The sequence below is a fragment of the Oncorhynchus kisutch genome, linkage group LG2 (assembly GCF_002021735.2).
Source record: "Oncorhynchus kisutch isolate 150728-3 linkage group LG2, Okis_V2, whole genome shotgun sequence".
NCBI lineage: Eukaryota > Metazoa > Chordata > Actinopteri > Salmoniformes > Salmonidae > Oncorhynchus > Oncorhynchus kisutch.
In genome coordinates this window covers 6,615,701-6,634,723 of record NC_034175.2, presented here as the reverse complement: position 1 = coordinate 6,634,723, position 19,023 = coordinate 6,615,701, and the positions used below count along the sequence as shown (strand labels likewise).

General features: G+C 44.3%; 1 protein-coding gene across 9 annotated transcripts; it reads right to left on the bottom strand.

The window, feature by feature from the left end:
• Nucleotides 1-102: 102 nt before the first annotated feature.
• Nucleotides 103-18,833, bottom strand: LOC109900635 (DNA-binding death effector domain-containing protein 2). 9 transcript variants are annotated; one of them, XR_004202405.1, is made up of 10 exons: nucleotides 18,689-18,803; nucleotides 16,316-17,230; nucleotides 15,981-16,103; nucleotides 15,684-15,814; nucleotides 12,090-12,628; nucleotides 11,797-11,925; nucleotides 11,516-11,662; nucleotides 2,397-2,784; nucleotides 2,073-2,185; nucleotides 103-1,957 (listed from the first exon to the last, which is right to left on the bottom strand). XR_004202405.1 is itself a non-coding variant. In XM_031786276.1 (9 exons), exons 4-8 carry the CDS (start codon nucleotides 12,574-12,576, stop codon nucleotides 2,097-2,099), a joined length of 1,191 nt encoding a protein of 396 aa, XP_031642136.1. In that variant the 5' UTR covers nucleotides 12,577-12,628; nucleotides 15,684-15,814; nucleotides 15,981-17,230; nucleotides 18,689-18,803; the 3' UTR covers nucleotides 103-1,957; nucleotides 2,073-2,096. The 9 variants fall into 9 exon arrangements, 4 of the variants coding, with proteins under 4 accessions (XP_031642136.1, XP_031642150.1, XP_020351943.2 ...); XR_004202406.1 differs by having other exon boundaries at nucleotides 15,981-16,080; XR_004202403.1 differs by having other exon boundaries at nucleotides 15,981-17,230.
• Between the last annotated feature and the right edge of the window lie 190 nt (nucleotides 18,834-19,023).

Here is a 19,023-nt window from a genome sequence, read left to right as displayed (position 1 = left end):
CAAAAGTCATGTTAAACATGTTCAATTGCATAATTATTTTTTATTGTTTAACTCCTGAACTTATGTAGGTCTGCCATAATAAAAAGGGGTTGATTACTTATGGACAATACATTTCCGCTTTTAATTTTGAATACATTATCCCACTTTGACATTATGGGGTATTGTGTGTAGGCCAGTGACACATCTCAATTTAATTAATACATGTAAAATTCAGGTTGTAAGAACAAAATATGGAAAAAGTCAAGGGGTGTGAATATGTTCTGAAGGCATGGGTACATCATAGACGCAATAAACCTTTGATAAATCATTTATTTTTATTTGAAATAATTCCAACTTTCCACTAATATATTAAACTAATATACAGCACTTTTGCAGTGCCTAAATAAAAATATCCAGATACTTAAACAAAAGTTCACCCTAAGTTAATGAACTAGAACACACAGTATTTTTGTTATTTTCTCTTATGAACCATACAAAGCTACACTAACGAATCCATATACCAAAACACAGAAAAAGCAAACACTACTAAGGTTTTCCTGAGTGCCTCTAGTCCTCCATCTCTGGTCCCATAGGGCTGTGTGAACCAGACACAGTGCTGTAGCAGACCAGGAAGCCTGGTTGTATCAGGGGACTTATCCTCCAGAGGATGAGGCGGCTGTCCAGGAGCTGAAAGGCGGGATGGAGGTGGGGATCCTTCTCCCTCTTCCTCTCTTTCCCCTTCTCCCCCTTACTCCTTCTCCTCCCATGGTGGTGGTGGAGTGACAGAGGGGGTTATTGATCCCACTCAGAGGAGTTCAGGCATTAGTTCCACCAGGGTGACTAGACTAGAGACAGACAGCACTCTGTGAGCCACCAGTGGGGCCTACAAGTCAGGGCTGAGTGGAACTAGGATGTATCCTTCTGATTTTGATCTCCTCCACATCAGTTTTATTGACTGATGCACTGTCTTGTGCTTCAGTTCCAATGGGAAAGGCAGTGGCCTTGCCTTGCTGGAAGCCGGGGTGAGCACAGCCTAGTGTGTTATCCCAGCTGCTGTTCAACAACTTGTGGTGATGTGATGAGTTCTCCATGGTTGGCTGAGGATGAGAGGTAATCACTCCAATCATCTGAGATGAGATGGCCACTGACCACAGCTATCAGGCCCTGGGTTAGCATGGCACAGTGATTGGACTACCAGTGGCTTGTGATCATGATGTGTGTGTGTGTGGACGAGTTCTCGAAGGACCAGCGATTTGTCCACTACACTGTCCTCAGGTAGTCTTCACTTTGCCATCTATTTCAAATTCTCTCCCAAAAGGTAAAAACATAATCTCATGCTTTAGTAATTTCCCCATCATCTCTGAGAGCTGCAGTCTCGGTCATCTTTTCAAAATCATACATTTCAATGGAAACGCAAACTAATATTTAGGCGGGTGAAGTTCGCCTTGCAGGGCATCTCACACGCTCCTCAAACATAACCAGAGATGCTCAGCATTAGCGCACAGTCTAGTTGGTATCTGGGCTGTCACTGTTAGCAAGAAATGTCTCTTGGCTTCAATGAGTCTTACAGGCAGCGCTGATGGTTCATCGTGTAGATGATTTTACAGAGCGTGTATGTTAGATACAGTGGTAGTTTGTGTGTGTTACAGTGGAAGTTTAGTTTCTCTGTGTGTGTGTGTGTGTGTGTGTGTATATGTGTGTGTGTGTGTGTCTCAGAGGCGGTCTCTTCCTCAGTGCCGTGAGGGCATCTAGGCTCAGTGCAACTTGTGTTATCAATTCCAAACAGAACAGTGTGTCAAGTCTTAGTCCAGTTTGCCTTCACTTCAAGTTTGGCTGTTTTCCCTGGGGACTATTCATTCCCCTGACCTAGGAGTGGCTGTATCCTCTATTCTCAGCATGAGAAACTTAAAAAGGAGAGAAAAATGTTCCTCTTCATATTTTATTCTCCTTTTCATTCCTCTATCCTTGGGCTCATGACCTGCAGAGGGAACATAGTGGAGGACGGTGGTTAGATTTACAACTATTATTCACTGTCTCTGAGGATTCTAGAACTGTTGTGTGAACTGACATGAGCCGGAAATAATTAACACAACCTCGCACAGCTGCCTGTCTGTCTGTCAGAGCCGAACGTCCATAACCAGCTTTCTCAGGTTGGGTCTAGGGAGTATGACAACGTGAGACCAGGTAGTGTATATGGCTCTGATGCCTGTGGGCAAAGTTTGCCATCTAGTGGTTATTGGTGGCATTACATAGCTATTCCAATTCATGACCACCAGTCAAGTCCACATCTATGACCCCCACCCCCTGTAGTGGTCACCATGGACCCAATACATACCACAGAGTAGATAAGTACTTTAATCAACCAGCTTACTAACACAGTATAACAGAACCAGAATAGAGAGTGCAGTGAGGCTCACCCGTCTCGTCCCCAGCAGCCGGCCTGTTGTTCCTGTGCGTCCAGCAGCAGTCTGCGACCCTCCTCGTAGTCATCCTGGTCCACACTGATCAGCAGCCGGACCCCCTCTCTCCCTGCCGCCCTCCGCAGAGAGTCTGTGATGAACACCCCCTTCAGGGCCTCTAGCAGCGCTCCACTCAAATAGTCCCCCCAGAAGGCCTCCAGGTTGTCCAGCTCAGAAAACTTGATGTCGCAGATGATGGAGCCCAGGTCGCGGGCGCGCAGCACGGAGGTGGCACGACTGAACAGCTCAAACTGCCGCTCCAGGGGCTGCTGCTTGTCCGAGGAGACGCCGCCGCGCAGAGCCGACTCATGTTCCCAGTATTCTGCTCGCACACGCAGACGAATGTCTGCAAGGAGGGGGAGGGTGAGGAGATGGAGGGAGGTAGGGGAAGAGTGAAGGGAGGAAAGAGAGAGAGAGAAGGGAGGAAAGGGTAGAAGAGGGAGGGAGAGTGGTGGAGGGGAAGGTGTAGGGGAGGAGAGAAGAGGAGGGGTAGATGTAGAGGGACAGGAGAGGTGATTTTTAGGGTGCAAAGAGGTCAGACATATTCAAAAAGGGAAGCAGGAGATTGAGCGGGGTGAGATATATCATGTACACGTGAGAGTGAAAATCAAATATGAGAAGGAGGGTAGGATCATTGAGTCAGAACAAAAGGAAGAGAGGGACAAAAACACAAAGAAAATGATAAGAAAACGTTTCAAATAAAGCCGTAATCACAGAATATTATCTGAAAAATGGTCAAGAACAGGCTATGGGAGGGTTGATTGGCACTTGTCTAAGTAAATAATATTTAAGGGGAGCCTACTACATTCAACAGAACTGTATCTGACATTAAACTAGTGATTAGAGTAGGATACCACATAGAAATACTTACTGGTATTATATTTTCTTAACTCTTCTTGAACTGCACTGTTGGTTACGGTTTTCTAAGTAAGCATTTCATGGTAAAGTCTACACTTGTTGTATTTGGTACATGTGACACATAAAGCTTGATTTGGTATAGGACACTGCTGTGTTATTAACTACAGTTGATAACAAAAGTCTGTATTTAAGAGTGATACAGGTGAGGCAGAACTGAAGACATCTGTGGAGCACAGAGGTGAATGTAATACCAACCAGACTGTCTACCATCACTAACCTGACAGTGGGAACAAATATGACCTGTTCAGGTCCAGAAGAGCATTACTCAGGATTTACTGTATGACTAAACAGATCTATTTTTCACAACACCCACTACCAAAAGCTGTTGTTGTAGTACTGAAATCAGAGGATGGATAACAAGCATATTCATCAAGGGAAGAACACCACCACACCACTCTGTACAGTTCTAATAGTCCACCCCCCATCATTATTCACCCAGGAGATTTCAGCCAGGCACTGTAATCTACACAAAACCTCTACACACTGAAAGCTAGAGCTATAACTATGTAATCCATTTCTCTGAGTAATTACAAAGCTTGTTACACTGTACTTACAGTAATAATGAGTTATAGGTGGCACAAAACAGGCAGAAATAAAATGCTACTTGTTGTGAGGGTTGTAGGATTTTGTTAGGCCACTCTTTTACACTGTAAACAGCCCTTGGGATGGATAGCAACCTTTCAGTGACATGTTTTTGTTGTTTCAGCAACAGGATAATTAGCGGTCATGCAGCAACAGCACAGTGAGAAGGGTCAGGAGATACATACTGTACTGAGCAAAGGCAAGCAGACCTCTGTCTCATCCTCCTCTACTGCCATTATTCACCAAGCGCCCAGCAGAACCAGCGTCCTTCCGACTTTGCTGCAACAAAAAATCCAAACCTTCCCAGTCCCACACTACCCCACCAGAGAGATGTAAATAGATAGGCAAACTTTGTTTGAGACTACTTTCACGGAAACATGTTCGAACCAAACATTCCAAGAAAACAATTATTCAAATTAGAATATTCTTGTCAAAGAATGTCTGTTGCCAACATGGAGGATAGTTTGTCAAATGGTGTATCTGGATTTACCCCACCCACCTTGCCCTCCCCAACTTCATGTAACAGAAAATGGAGGAACGATAAAGAGAAGAACTGGATTTAAAAAGAGAGAGAGAAGGAATATGGAACGGAAAGGGGGCCCCAGAGGTCCAAAAACTCACATTGAAAATTAGACCACCGTCTTATCTCTCAAAACACCTGTGGATGTGAATAAGAGGGAAAGCTATGTGTAGTACCATACACAGGGAACCGGGTACCTACACATACCTTGGTCTCTGAAGACACCGAGACAGGTTTGGGTAAAGGAGAAACTGACAAATAGTTGCTTCCTCTAACGAGGACACAAGAAATAGAACCAGACAATTTAAACTGGAATGTTGTACCAAATGAACCAGGGACATGACTGTGCCTTAGAATATGTGATTCATTTGAGTTCTTTGTCTCCATCCACATTATTGTTCAGGCCCATGGGGGACAGCCTCTGGAGGGGGCAGCTTTGGAAAATGCCAACATTAGAAATGCAAATGTTGAATTGATTATGTATTTCTTAACATTTGTAAGAGAGAAAACCAAACACTGGTTCCTTCTTTCTTTGCTTTATAAGGTTGCAATGAGGAGGCAATACAAACACGTACTACTTGGACCATCGGGGAGGTTAGACATCCTCAGGTTAGACAGATCTCCTACATGTACTGCCAACATTGAAAACATACTCTGATTTATCAAAAATGTATCTTAAGATCAACTGCAAGTAGATTTGTAGATAGCTAAAAAATATGTGTTATGTATCACATCAGGCCAAATATGATAATCATGATCATATTTCATGAAGGTCAACTGTTAGTTTGCACACAAAGAAATTGGATACAGAAGGTGTTTGGATTTTTTTTTTTCTTCCAGGAGGCAAAGTTATGGTACAAGGAACATTTCTGTCTCTATTGATACAGCAGCTCTTAGGACAGTTATCAATGAGGTTGATAGAGAACAGTAGGACGCATACAGTCCCGAAAATAAGACTAAATGCACACAGCCCCATAATCTGACATGTTGTGAAAAATAATTGAAGAGTTGCCTTCCCTCATCACTACTCCAATGTCTCACCAACATCTCCACATTGTTACTCTGGGGAGATGTTTCTGCATGTAAAATCATGGACCATTTCAGGAAATACATTGTCAATTTGGGGGCAATTCGTATCAGAAAATACATAGTTTGTCCCTAAGGCAGTGTTTCCAAACTCGATCCAGGGGACCCTAAGGCGTGCACGTTTTGGTTTTTGACCAAGCACTATACAGCAGACACAAATGATCAAAACTGGATGATTAGCTGATTATTTGAATCAGCTGTGTAGCACTAGGGCAAAAACCTAAATGTGCACCCAGGGGGGGCCCCAGGACCCAGTTTGGGAAACCCTGCTCTAGGGGATACATTTATCTCTCCCTGCCAGCAGGGTGTCAAATCAGCTAAAACAGGATGTGCAGCTGACAAGGCACAGCACTGCTCTGAGAGGAAACTGAAAGTCAGCTTCAAGCTAATAACATCTGAAAGTTACCAGGACTGCATAATACCCCTGTCAATTGTCGATATGGTAAAACATGTCAGATAAATAATAAACTGAGTAAAACTGTAACAATTGTGCACTTTTGCAATGTACAAGTCTAGCGACATGGGTCATATACTGTGTGGGGACTGTGATGTCAACACCTACTACACAATGTCCCCATACTTCTAAATGACTGCTCCTTCCTACCTACTTGTGAAAAATGGACTTGCTGAGAGCACCAGGAAAGGAAGGCCCTTAAAAACAATGGGAACATAGTGATTTTGTTAAGGTTACAGAGTCCTTTACGCTTCATCAGAGACAGATAGATCCATTTAGACAGAACAATAGGAGGCACAACTTTCATTTTCTCCCTTTAAAACAAGGAGTTGGTTAGATTCTCCATTCACCCCACAGAAAAGTACCCATTTACGAGGAGTCACTTGGTGCGAAGAGCTTCAACTCTTTATCGATCCGTTTTTCTGCTGAACGACAGACCAAGAGAGGGAGGGAGAGAGGGAGGGGTAGAGAGAGACAGGTAGAGAGACCTCTCTCTATTCCCCTTTGACCAAAGCTCTTTCTTTTTTTGGTTTGTGTGGTTTGAGCGTTTAGTGTTCGTTCTCTCCCTCTCAGTGTGTGTGAGAGGATGTTTTTTCCTGACACACGAGTCGGTCTGTTTTGAACTGCGAACATAGAGAAAGGAGAGAAAGAGAGAGAAAGAGACAAGCACAGTTGGATTGGATATCTGTCAATTTGGATGTTTCTCAAGATCAAGCAGGCAAGCTTAACACTGGTTCAAAGGCAATCACTTGGAGTTTGAATTGTTTTTGATGCCTCCAAGTCCACTGTTTAACATTACGGTTTAGGTGGACAGTTTTACGTCGCCTCTAATCGTAGGTTACAGTTTGGTATAAGAAATTGTAACCACAAATAACTGAAATAGTGTAACTGAAACACTTGAACTGAGAAAAGGAACTGATGTGAAAACAAACTGACTGGTAAGATAGTAGAGGTAGTAATGGGTTTGGTCTGAATGCTGTGAGGCAGCATTGGACTGGACTGCCCCATCTATCTCTGCTCCCCACACTGGGAGCTCATTCAGGGGTCAGAGATGAGATACAGCATGCGGTTACACAGCCCTTAACACAACACTGTTGGGTCATTTTCCTCAGAACTGCTCGAGCAAAGGTTCCAGAGAAGCTGTCGGCGGCCATGTTATGTTCATATAAAGATAAAATTTGAGTTAAGACTGACAAGAAGACTGAGATCATTGGATCTCTGAGACCAGTTTGACATTTTTTTATTGAGATTCCAGAATGAGTTTAGCCTCTTTTTGTTTTAGTAAACCAGAATCAGTTGAGTTGTTTGAATTCTGAGAAAGGTATTTGTGATCACTGACCAGAGGTATCTACTGAAGTTGATGCCACAAGAACCACTGGGACTCAGTTAAAAGGCTCCATTTTGATGGCTGCTTTAGAAGAGTAGTTTACCCCAAAACTAAAGTTAATCAGATGTTTTCAATATGCATGTAGTGGGATATACACCAGACTAGACAGAGTGGAATATGCACTCAGTTATCACTTTTGAGGAAAACATCTGTCAAACTTTAGCTTTGAAGTGAACTACCCCTTTAAGAACATTTTCTTCAGGTCAGTTTGAGCTTTGAGTCATTTGGAGAGTCCGAGCATGGTATTCAGAAGAGGGGTCAGGTTCAAGGTCGCATTACGGTGATTAAGAAACTTCTGGAATATTCTACACATATTTCCAAGGACTCTTTGGTCAGTTCTGTGAAACACTGAGACCAACACCCCTCTTTAGAGTAATAGACAAATCATGGAACATTCCAGAACACTTTGTGGGGAGCATTCTGTTTTTTCTGAATGGGGTAAGGAGGAACAGGATAGCTAGAATAATACACAGGCATTGAACACAGAGCAGAGTGGCAGCCCCCCCTCGTTCTAAGGGGGAGGGCCTCTTTTACCTTGGGCATCGGGCCAGACTGACGAGAGAGAGAGCGACTGAGGTGAGCACACACTGCAGATCGTACGGACAGAGTGAAAGGCCAGACCAGACTTTTTTTTTTTGTCCAGCCTTTCTCTCCGCTCTCTAGGTCCGCTCTCTAGGTTACTCGATCTGAGTCACAATCCTGAGTCAACCTGGTGGGGATCAAATGCGGAGTCAAGACAGCAGCATGTTCAGAGGCAAAGCAACAACACTGTGTATGGTACATGTCTGGGACTGTGAGGGCAAGGCTACTGCAGAGGGCAAGTGTCCCTCGTAGATTGTTCAGGGTTTGATCACTGGGCACTTAGTGAAGTTGATTTAGAGAAGGCTGTTCTGATCGACGGGGACAAAATGGCACATTTGAAAGGGTTGCAGTGTTATGTTGGAGCGCTACGAAGCCAGTGGAAAATCATAAGCATCTTTGTCTCCCTTAAGAAGAGACTTCATGGATTGCGAAAAGTTGTTAAAATCAGATCATGTTGATAAATAAGCAGTATCACTCATCAGTATGTGTCAGGCTGTGGGAGTGGCTGTGTCTGGGATAGCCACAGTACGAGGGGTTAGTTGGCTGTCAGGTAGGCTAGGTACAGCAACTGAACTGGAAAGGCTAAGGGCCTACTGACCTGGGCCCGGTTTCCTGATAGCGATTGAATTTAGGCTTCCGAGTGTTTTAACGATGCATCTTTGCTATAACGGCCAAAGATGTAACATGTTTCCAAAAACACAGCGCAGAGAGAACGTTCACCACGTGTGTCGTTGAGGCTTGTGTCCATACTGATAGTATTGAAAGAAAGGCAACGCTGCTCTCGGATCAGCTTTCTCCATTCAAATCTTAACTTAACATTAGGGGCGGCAGGTAGCCTAGTGGTTAGAGAGTTGGGCCAGTAACTGAAAGGTTGCTGGATCGAATCCCAGAGATGACAAATGACAAGGTAAAAATCTGTCGTTCTGCCCCTGAACAAGGCAGTCATTGTAAATAAGAATTTGTTCTTAACTGACTTGCCTAGTTATATAAAACATGTGATAATCAAGATTTGGCACATCATTGCACATATTAGGCATGAAATATATACAGACAAAATTACAAGTAGCAAAATAGAACTCCATAAATGATTGAAATATATATATTTACATTTATACCAAGCTGCTTGTTTGTATCAATTGCAAAGACATTGTCAATTTTGTATTTGTTGTCCACTTTGTTGGAAAGTTTTCAGCGGTCACAGATGCAGATAGACCAGGTGATTCTGTGTTTAGCGGAGCTCTTCTGTGTGTAAAGTGACGCGGGAGGGCAAAAAAAGCATCTAACGACCCACTTAGCTGTTCAATGAGTGGTCTGAGACAGGCGTTAGATTACAAGTGTAACGTTAATAACGAAGGTTTTGGGAAACAGCTCTGAGATTTAATAATGGTCCTACAAAGGTTCTAACAAACTTAGCTTTAAGATGCTTTTGGGAAACCGGACCCTGGTCTGGGAAGATGTCAGCAAGTGAGAGGCTATCAATTCAATTTATGTTCAGTACACATTCAGAAATTCAGTGGGACTTTCTCTAAACTTTGCTAGGGATCGGAGAAGACAGACAGTACTACCAACATAAGAGACAGGAGACCTACCAGGCAGGGTTCTTAAGAACAGGAGCTGAAAAAAATTGGGTAAGTGGAAGAGAGGGAGATATGTCGGGGGTGATGAAAAGTAAGAGAAGAAAAATGGAGAAAGGGATAGCACAAGCAGTAGTTATGTAGCCTGGGTACCAGTCGGTTTGAGATACCATTCCACTCCTTGTCATGCCAAATGAGTGACAAGCAGTGGCATGATCACACAAGCAGATCTGGGACCAGGCTAGTAGTTATGCTATATGAAGAAGACAAGCTCGGCTGACAAGTGTATAGCAGACGTATAAGTGAAAGACAGGTGGTTTACTGTCTTCTACACTCTAACTGTCCTTCCCCTGGGCCTCAGTCTGGACCACAGGCTAGTTATTACGAGGCAGCATTCCAACCATGTGTGGCAGCTATAGTATGTAGGTCGAAATCATACATTTTCCCCACAAGTATTGTCACAAAAGAGCAAGGCAGCTCTCACATTATTTTGGTCTGCACAGAAGAGACTAAATTGTTCCGTTTAAGGAGCTTGTGGGTTGATGCCGAAACATCCCATTGAAACATAACACGCTTGTGAATCTAAGGTTGAATGCCACGTTGAAATGCCATGTCCTACTACTACACGAAGCCTGCTGTGCTGTGTGGAGCTCAGACAGAAACGCTGACTCACAATGCTGTGCTGTGTGGAGCTCAGACAGAAACGCTGACTCACAATGCTGTGCTGTGTGGAGCTCAGACAGAAACGCTGACTCACACTGTTGTGCTGTGCGGAGCTCAGACAGAAACGCTGACTCACACTGTTGTGCTGTGCGGAGCTCAGACAGAAACGCTGACTCACACTGTTGTGCTGTGCGGAGCTCAGACAGAAACGCTGACTCACACTGCTGTGCTGTGCGGAGCTCAGACAGAAACTCCGACTCACACTGCTGTGCATTGGGTGTGTGAATTCCTCTAAGGGTGCATCTCGATAGTCTAAAGAGGCTTCTTTCCATTGTTTCCTCCCCATTATCTGAATGGCCAGGATAGGTAAAGGGCAAGTATTAAGGCTGGATGCTTATTTAGTTTGAGACACTAGTGGGAATGGTGAAGACAATGGCTGACATAGGCATAGTATATTTAATAGATGGGAGTTGTAGGCAAGCCAATCCAATTCCCCTCTGTGCTACGGTCATCACGAAATAACAGACCAGATAGATTTCATTTCATTCAGTTTCTGGTTATTTTTGTTAGTGTAGCAGGGGGCACACAATCAAAGTCCCCGGGAGTGTGTAAAACACTGTCTGAAACCCTGGTGATAATGTTTGAGTGAGAGACAGTTTGACCACGACAGAGAGCATATGATGACCAGGTTGAGGGGTTAAGTCAGGTCAAACACAGCCAGTCAGTATGGGTTGTATTTACTGATGAGCGGTCACTCATTCACACATGCTCTGCTCTCACAGTATTGTTACAGCACAGCCCACTCAGTCCAACATGCCTGCAGGATAGTATTGATCTCCCAGGAGGCCCATGCAAACCATTCTCAAACCAGCAACAGTGGGACGGTCAACTTATGGTCAGGGTATAAGCTGAGCAGAGGGAGCAAACTGAAGTCGTTATCTTATGTGAGGACATGAACACGGCTCTGACTGACATGGATTCAAGGTTGCTTGATATGGACATTAAGTTCAAACTTACTGGTGAGACAAGGTGGTGACTGGGACATTCTGATATGGCAGAGATTTTTAGTATCATCACTGTTATTAAGGGCTGTTGGGGAGATGGTGCTTACAGCTTCTCATTAGAAGAGAGATAGAAAATGGATGTAAGCCAGAGAGAGAGAGACTCAGACACATGTATAATGGCAAGAGAGGAACCCAGAGTGAGTGTGGTGAATGAGCAAGTGGGTTAAAGAGAGATGGAAAGAAAATAGAGAAAGAGAGATGGAAGGGAAACTAGAGAGAAAGAGAAAGACATGGAGGCAGGTCTTACCGCAGGTCACTTTCTCAGGTATAGGTGGGGGAGGAGTTTCAGGGATTCCTATTCTTCTCCTGTGGGAGGTGGGCTTGCTGCTCCAACGGCGGCCTTTACCCCTCTTCTTCCGTAGGGGGGCAGGCGTTGGCCTGGCAGAGTCAACACCTATTAGACAGACACAAAACACAGTCAATCAGCAATGCTTAACTGGTGCAAATCCAGACAATTTCAGAAACAGTCACTGACATTTCTTAGAGACAAGTTCAGGCATGCACAGATTATACCGGAGTGTAGCTTACCCCCCCTCCATTGCTGGGTGGCGTGTTCGTCATGTGATTCTGTCTGTGCACAGGGGTCAGTCAGTCCAGATGTGCACACCTGTCTTTTGTCCTCTGTCCCGTAGTCCACTCTGAAACGTTCTGGTGATACTGAGAGGTAGATTAAGGTCAGACACTGACACAGCAGAGTGTAGACAGACAGGCAGATAACACACAGCTGGGAGGAGTAGGCCTACAGGTGATTATGACAACATTGTCTCTATTACTGCATGTTGGCTTCCAGTTATGAACAGCACTCTGTTACAGTCCCTTACCTGTCCTCCTTTTCTTGCGGGACACCAAAGGCAGGAGGTCGTGTCGCGTCAGGACTCGCAGCAGCTGCAACAGGGGCTCCAGGTTACCCTCACTGAGGTACCCACGTCTCTCCAGCTCCAGCAGCAGTTCTAGCCCACTCTTGGGCTTGTGGCGGGCAGCGGTAGGGCAGGCCAAAGCAGGAACCTTGGGCTGTAACCGCCGCCAGGCCTCCAGGAGCACTGGGCTGGGGGAGACTCCTTTACTGGCCTCAGGGTCTTCCTCACTGGGCTCGCTGGTCCAGCCAGCTGGGTCCAAGGGGTGCCCTCCAGCCGGATAGGTCTCATCCAAGAGGAACGACAGCACCTCAACGTCTGTCTCAGTCAGTTGAGAACCGACAACTTCAAACATCTCGTGTAGAGAGAGCATCCTATAGTACGTCAGGCACTCAGTCTCATCCCAGTACAGAGAGTCTCGGAGAGAGTACCTTGGACGACGCATGGTTGCCATTGTTAACAAGCTAGCTGGCTATCCTTTCCCAATGCACCTTGGCCAGACGTTTCTATGTGATAAGAATAAAGTTAATGTGAGTAGCAATGAAGTAATGACTCAAAATGTCAAACTAAACAACAGGAGGACTGGCTAGGTTTATCAGGTTATCAAATAACAAGCCAGATAGCAGCCACAACGCGAATGGACCATACGATATTGACATGGACAGTTACAGGCTTGAAAATGCAAGCAACTGTCTAATAATAACCGATGTGGGGGTGTGAACCACAAAGCTCCTTCGTTTTCGTTGTAGCTACGTTGGAGAGCTCGAGATCTCGTCGAGCCACCATATGTGTTGACAGTGCAACAAATTACGTTACGTAACAGACGTTCCACTGCTGGAAGAAAAAAAACTGCACTTTACATTTAGATTGACAGCCCTTGAAAACGGTCCAAAATAGAGATGGTCCCTCATACATTGCTACATTTCTCGAGTTGATAGTAAAAGCTAGATGGAAACATCAAAATAATGAGTTGCAGCTGGAAGAACCATTTGGGTAGCTAGATAGCTAACGTTAGCTACGAAATTATCGCTAGCTAGCAACGACAACAGCTGACTATACCATGAAGATGAATCAAGACGTTAAAATACATGTAAAGACTAAAGGCGGTAATTCATTGTCAATATAATATTGTTAATCGTTGCAACAAGCTAAATAATGTGTTATTTTGTGAAACTCGCCTTCGTTGTTCGAAGATGGTCAATGTTGTCAACACAGCTGGGGTGTATTCATTAGTCAGATTTGGTTCTAAAACGTGTTGTCTGTTGCAAAACGGAAACCGTTTGCTCTAGGAACCAAACGGAAGTAAACAGAAAAAATGGAACAGGAACGAAGCGGGGAGGGACCTGCCTAAATGTATCCAATAGAAACTCGTTGTCGTTGCAAAACGTTTTGCAACTGAATCCACTAATGAATACGCCTCGTCTCGCACGCAGAGTTGGCAGTCGAACAACAACAGGCAGTAACCAATCACTGCACTTACTTTTTTAAGACATGTTGGCAGTGATCTACCGCCATGATGAGGAGGACAACAGTGGGTAGGTAGCGAAGAGACGAAGATGCTGTTGTCAGACCTACTCATTTTATACATGAAGAATGTGAATGAGGCAGTATTGCTGATGTCAGTATAGTGACCTATCAGATCATTTTCCCGGAATACCTAATAAATATCCTGTTGTTTTCACTTTGTACAATGACCAGCACCGCTATGCTATTACCACAAGAAATCACGTCCCATCGAGAATTAATGTTTTATTTTATTGGAGGATTTTAAGGCTACATATAAATGTGTTCTGTGTGTCTATATGGCAAAAGCTGCAGCGGTCATCCCCCTCTTCAAAGGGGAGATGCTCTAGACCCAAACTGTTACAGACCTATATCTATCCTACCCTGCCTTTCTACGGTCTTCGAAAGCCAACTTAACAAACAGATCCCCAACCATTTAAAATCCCACTGTACCTTCTCAGCTATGCAATCTGGTTTCCGAGCTGGTCATGGGTGCACCTCAGCCACGCTCAAGGTCCTAAAAGATATCATAACTGCCATCAATAAGAGACAATACTGTGCAGCCGTATTCATCGACCTGGCCAAGGCTTTCGACTCGGTCAATCACCACATTCTTATCGGCAGACTCAACAGCCTTGGTTTCTCAAATGACTGCCTCGCCTAGTTCACCAACTACTTCTCAGATAGAGTTCAGTGTATCAAATCGGAGGGCCTGTTGTCCGGACCTCTGACACAGTCTCTATGGGGGTGCCACAGGGTTCAATTCTCGGGGTGACTCTTTTGTCTGTATACATCAATGATGTCGCTCTTGCTGCTGGTGATTCTCTGCTCCACCTCTACCCAGACGACACCATTCTGTATACTTCTGGCCCTTCTTTGGACACTGTGTTAACTAACCTAACTAACTAACCTGCCATACAACTCTCCTTCTGTGGCTTCCAACTGCTCTTAAATGCAAGTAAAACTAAATGCATGCTCTTCAACCGATCGCTGCCCGCACCTGCCCGCCCATCCAGCATCACTACTCTGGACGGCTCTGACTTAGAATATGTGGACAACTACAAATACCTAGGTGTCTGGTTATACTATAAACACTCCTTCCAGACTCACATTAAGCATCTCCAATCCAAAATTAAATCTAGAATCGGCTTCCTATTTTGCAACAAAGCATCCTTCACTCATGCTGCCAAACATACCCTCGTAAAACTGACAATCCTACCGATCCTTGACTTCTGCGATGTCATTTGTAACATTGCATCCAATTTGCTGAGTAGAGTGTTAGAGGCTGTCTATTACAGTGCCATCCGTTTTGTCACCAAAGCCCACTATACTACCCACCACTGCAACCTGTATGCTCTCGTTGGCTGGCCCTCGCTTCATACTCGCCATCAAACCCACTGGCTCCAGGTCATCCACAAGTCTCTGCTAGGTAAAGCCCTGCCTTATCTCAGCTCACTGGTCACCATAGCAGCACCCACCCATAGCACACGCTCCAGCAGGTATATTTCACTGGTCACCCCCCAAAGCCTATTCCTCCTTTGGCCGCCTTTCCTTCCAGTTCTCTGCTGCCAATGACTGGAACGAATTGCAAAAATCACTAAAGCTGGGGACTCATATCTCCTTCACCAACTTTAAGCATCAGCTGTCAGAGCAGCTCACAGATCATTGCACCTGTAGATAGCCCATCTGTAAATAGCCCATCCAACTACTTCATACCCATATTGTTTTTTGTTTGTTTTTTTGCTCCTTTGCACCCCAGTATCTCTACTTGCACATTCATCTTCTGCACATCTATCACTCCAGTGTTTAATTGCTAAATTACTTTGCCACAACGGACTATTTATTGCCTTACCTCCCTAATTTTACCTAATTTGCACACTGTATATAGATTTTTTTCTATTGTGTCATTGACTGTACGTTTATTTATGTGTAACTCTGTGTTGTTTGTGTCGCACTGCTTTGCTTTATCTTGGCCAGGTTGCAGTTGTAAATGACAACTTGTTCTCAACTGGCTTACCTGGTTAAATAAAGGTAAAATAAAAATATATAAATTCTGACCGTATGAGCGCTGGGCTCTCACAGATCCATCCAGACATGATGCTGCAGGTCTCTTCTCTCCAGCTCCGAGAAGGGTTGGTCTCTCTGAGGGTGGAGGCACACACTCTCTCCCCTCACAGCACTCTTTCTACCTGGGGGATTCCACAGAGATACACTGATTTTCTACACATCCAATGCCCATAATCTATGCGTATTATATCCTGTATTAATACTAGAGTAAAGATTGTCTTGGGGCCCAACCATCTTGCACCATAGATCTAACCCACCTCTGCGCATCTCCAATACAATGTCTCTCACCTGTTCCTCTGGACTAATGACCACCAGATCTCCGCCCTGTTGAACACAGTCGACCCGACCGCTGCTTCAGCTCCTCCTCTCAGTGGAGAAGAAGTAACACCTGGAGGAGAGAATCTTCCAGCCCTTAAGACAAGGTGTGTGAGGCGATTATGTACACAAACACTTACACACGCGCACAGACACACATAAGAACACATTCATGCACATTGCACACCCACATGCTCAAACATACAGAAACACACATACACAAGAACATATTCATGCACATTGCACAAACACACAGTATATAGTGCATAGATATAGAAGGAGGACAGATAAATCAAGACACTGCTGACCATGGGTGAGCTGGTCTCTGAGTGGACAGTGTCGGTCCACAGGCAGGAAGTTGACCAGCTCTGTAGGCATCTTCTGAAGGGGATCCCTATCCCTCACCGTGACAACAAAGTCTCTGTTCAAAATTGCCTCAGTTTCAGAGAAACTTATGAGATCTAACTGAAGTTGGTTTTTAGTCTCTGCGACCCTCACATGCTCTCACCTCAACTGGTCATAATGCTTTGATCACACAAACAGTGTGTTTGTGCAAAATGGTACGCAGCATCATCTGGATATGTTTGCAACAAAAGATCAACATTTACCTCCTGCTACCATTTCTCTCGAGCCGTCTAGGCTTACAGTTTGATGCATGTATTGGATAAATCCACCGTATGTACCACACAAAACGCACTACAACTGCCTCTACAATGCTGGAAGGCAAACGCAGCATTCCATTGGAAATGAATGTACTTCTGGTGTACCAAAATGCAATGACGCGTTGGTGTGATCGAGGCGTTAAGCTGCACTGATGTTCAGGTGTTGTCTCTGTGACCGTTCCCTGGTTCGTGTGAGATCTTTTAGCTCTCTCTGTAGTTGTTTTTAGATGCTGTCAGGTCTATAGTTTTTTTTTGCAATTTGTTGTTGGATGTCAGTAGGCCTTCATACTCTCTTTCTAATTGGTTATGAGAAGCAGCAAGGTCTCTGTGTTGCCTCTCTGACTGGTACTTGGACGTGACAAGTTACATGTAGTCTCTCTCCAGTTGGTCCTTAACCACAGCCTTCATAGCTATTAATTTTCTGTAGCTCAGCTTGAGTTGAAGTCAAAGCATAATTTTGGATCCAGATCTTGTTCTTGGCTGTGAGGACGGTGTCGTAGTTGTCCCTCAGAAGCTGAAATTATGCCGCCAGTAAGGTGCAACTGATAGAAGCTGTGTAATCTGGTGAGATGGACACAAAGTGTGAGTGTTAACAATTAGTGTACAGCAGATTGTTTTAGTATACGCTGCCTTTAAGGTTATAGTGAGGCCCAGATATTCTAAATACATGGCTCTGGAATGGCCAAGGCCCATAAGGATGTGATGAAGAATATGCCTATTGTGTCCTCCTGTAATCATAGACCTGAGATGGTTAGGATTGATAAAAGCAGTATCCAGGGGCTTGAGGCGTCACTACAGACCCGGGTTCGATCGGGAATCCCATAGAGTGGCGCACAATTGCCCCAGTGTCGTCCGGGTTGGGAGAGGGTTTGACCGGGGGGGCTTTACTTGGCTCATCGTGCTCTAGCAACTCCTTGTGGCGGGCTGGGCGCCTGTAGGCTGACTTCGGTCGTCAGTTGAACTGTGTTTCCTCAGACACATTGGTGCGGGTGGCTTCCGGGTTAAGCGGGTGGGTGTTATAAAGCCCGGTTTGGCAGGTCATGTTTCGGAGGATACATGACTCGACCTACGCCTCTCCCAGGCCAGTTGGGGAGTTGCAGCGATGAGACAAGATCGCAATTGGATATCACGAAATTGGGGAGAAAAAGGGTGTACAATAATGCAGTATCCAGGGGCAACACAGACCTATTAAAATAAGAAGCATTATACAGCTCATTGATTGAAAAAACAAGGTAGACTAGCTGTTAAGCAGTTGGTCCAGTACCCAAAAGGTTGCTGGTTTGAATCCTTGAGCCGGAAAGGTGGAAAAATATGCTGTTCTGCCCTTGAGAAGGGCAATTAACCCCCAACAACTGCTCCCCACTTACAAAAAAATGATTGCAGTTTTGAAAGTGCAGTAACTGCAATTCACTGTGGTATTTTGGATGCAGAATAACTGCAGTTGGACTGTAGTTATACAGCACTCTAACTGCAATTACAGGCAACATTTCTGCAGTAAAAAAAAGAAGAAGCTGTTATTGTGGACGCAGTATACTGCACTCTGACTGCAATCTTTTTTCGTAAGGGCCGGGTGTCGATCACTTGGATGTTGATTAAGGCAGCCCCTCGCACCTCTCTTATTCAGAGGTGTTGGGTTAAATGGGGAAGACATATTTCGGTTAAATGCATTCAAAATGTGCAACTGTATGGGATCAATTTCACGCCATATGTATTGAATTTAAAATAAAATAAATCGTGAACATGAAAAATAAAGTTGAGAATTTGACATATTTTCGAGGACGGGTGAAATCAAAAACCAAACAATTGAAAGCAAAATGTATAGATTTTTTTTTTTTAAATAAACATCAAAAGCAAAATCCAAAAACGTGTAAGCAAATCATTTTTAAGCGAGAGAAAAACTCTATGACAAATGATTAAAAATATATATATATATTTGTAAACGAATAAAAAAATCGTTTTCGGTTCAACTTTCCCAGCAACCAACCCTATTGAATCCATTTTGCCTACGCTCTTGCCTACCTTTTGGTTACGCTACTCGTATATTTGCTTTCGATGTCTGTTTCTTTGCTTTCACTGACAGTCTTTTCGATTGCGAGTTTTGGCATTTTTCCCCCTGAAGGGCGTGGTTTAGAGGGAGGCCTAGACAATGAGTCTCCATTGGTCCGCTAGTTTTGGAGCGACGGTTCGTTTTAACCTAATCAATGAACATGACAGACAGGTTTACCTGTTGGACAACTTTCGGTGCAGGTGTTTGGCGAACCAGTTACTACACCTACAAGTTTTGGAGTTTTGCTTTCGATGTCTTATTTGTGTTTATAATTCTATACATTTTGCTTTCAATTGTTTGGTTTTTG

What these genes read in the sequence shown, in the direction of transcription:
- LOC109900635 (XM_031786276.1), bottom strand. Translation starts at nt 12,576, where the DNA reads ATGGCAACCATGCGTCGTCCAAGGTACTCTCTCCGAGACTCTCTGTAC. An exon ending in CCGCAAGAAAAGGAGGACAG is followed by an intron (nt 11,926 to 12,089) that starts GTAAGGGACTGT and finishes TCTACCTCTCAG; the next exon opens with TATCACCAGAACGTTTCAGA. An exon ending in ACCTGAGAAAGTGACCTGCG is followed by an intron (nt 2,785 to 11,515) that starts GTAAGACCTGCC and finishes CCCTCCTTGCAG; the next exon opens with ACATTCGTCTGCGTGTGCGA.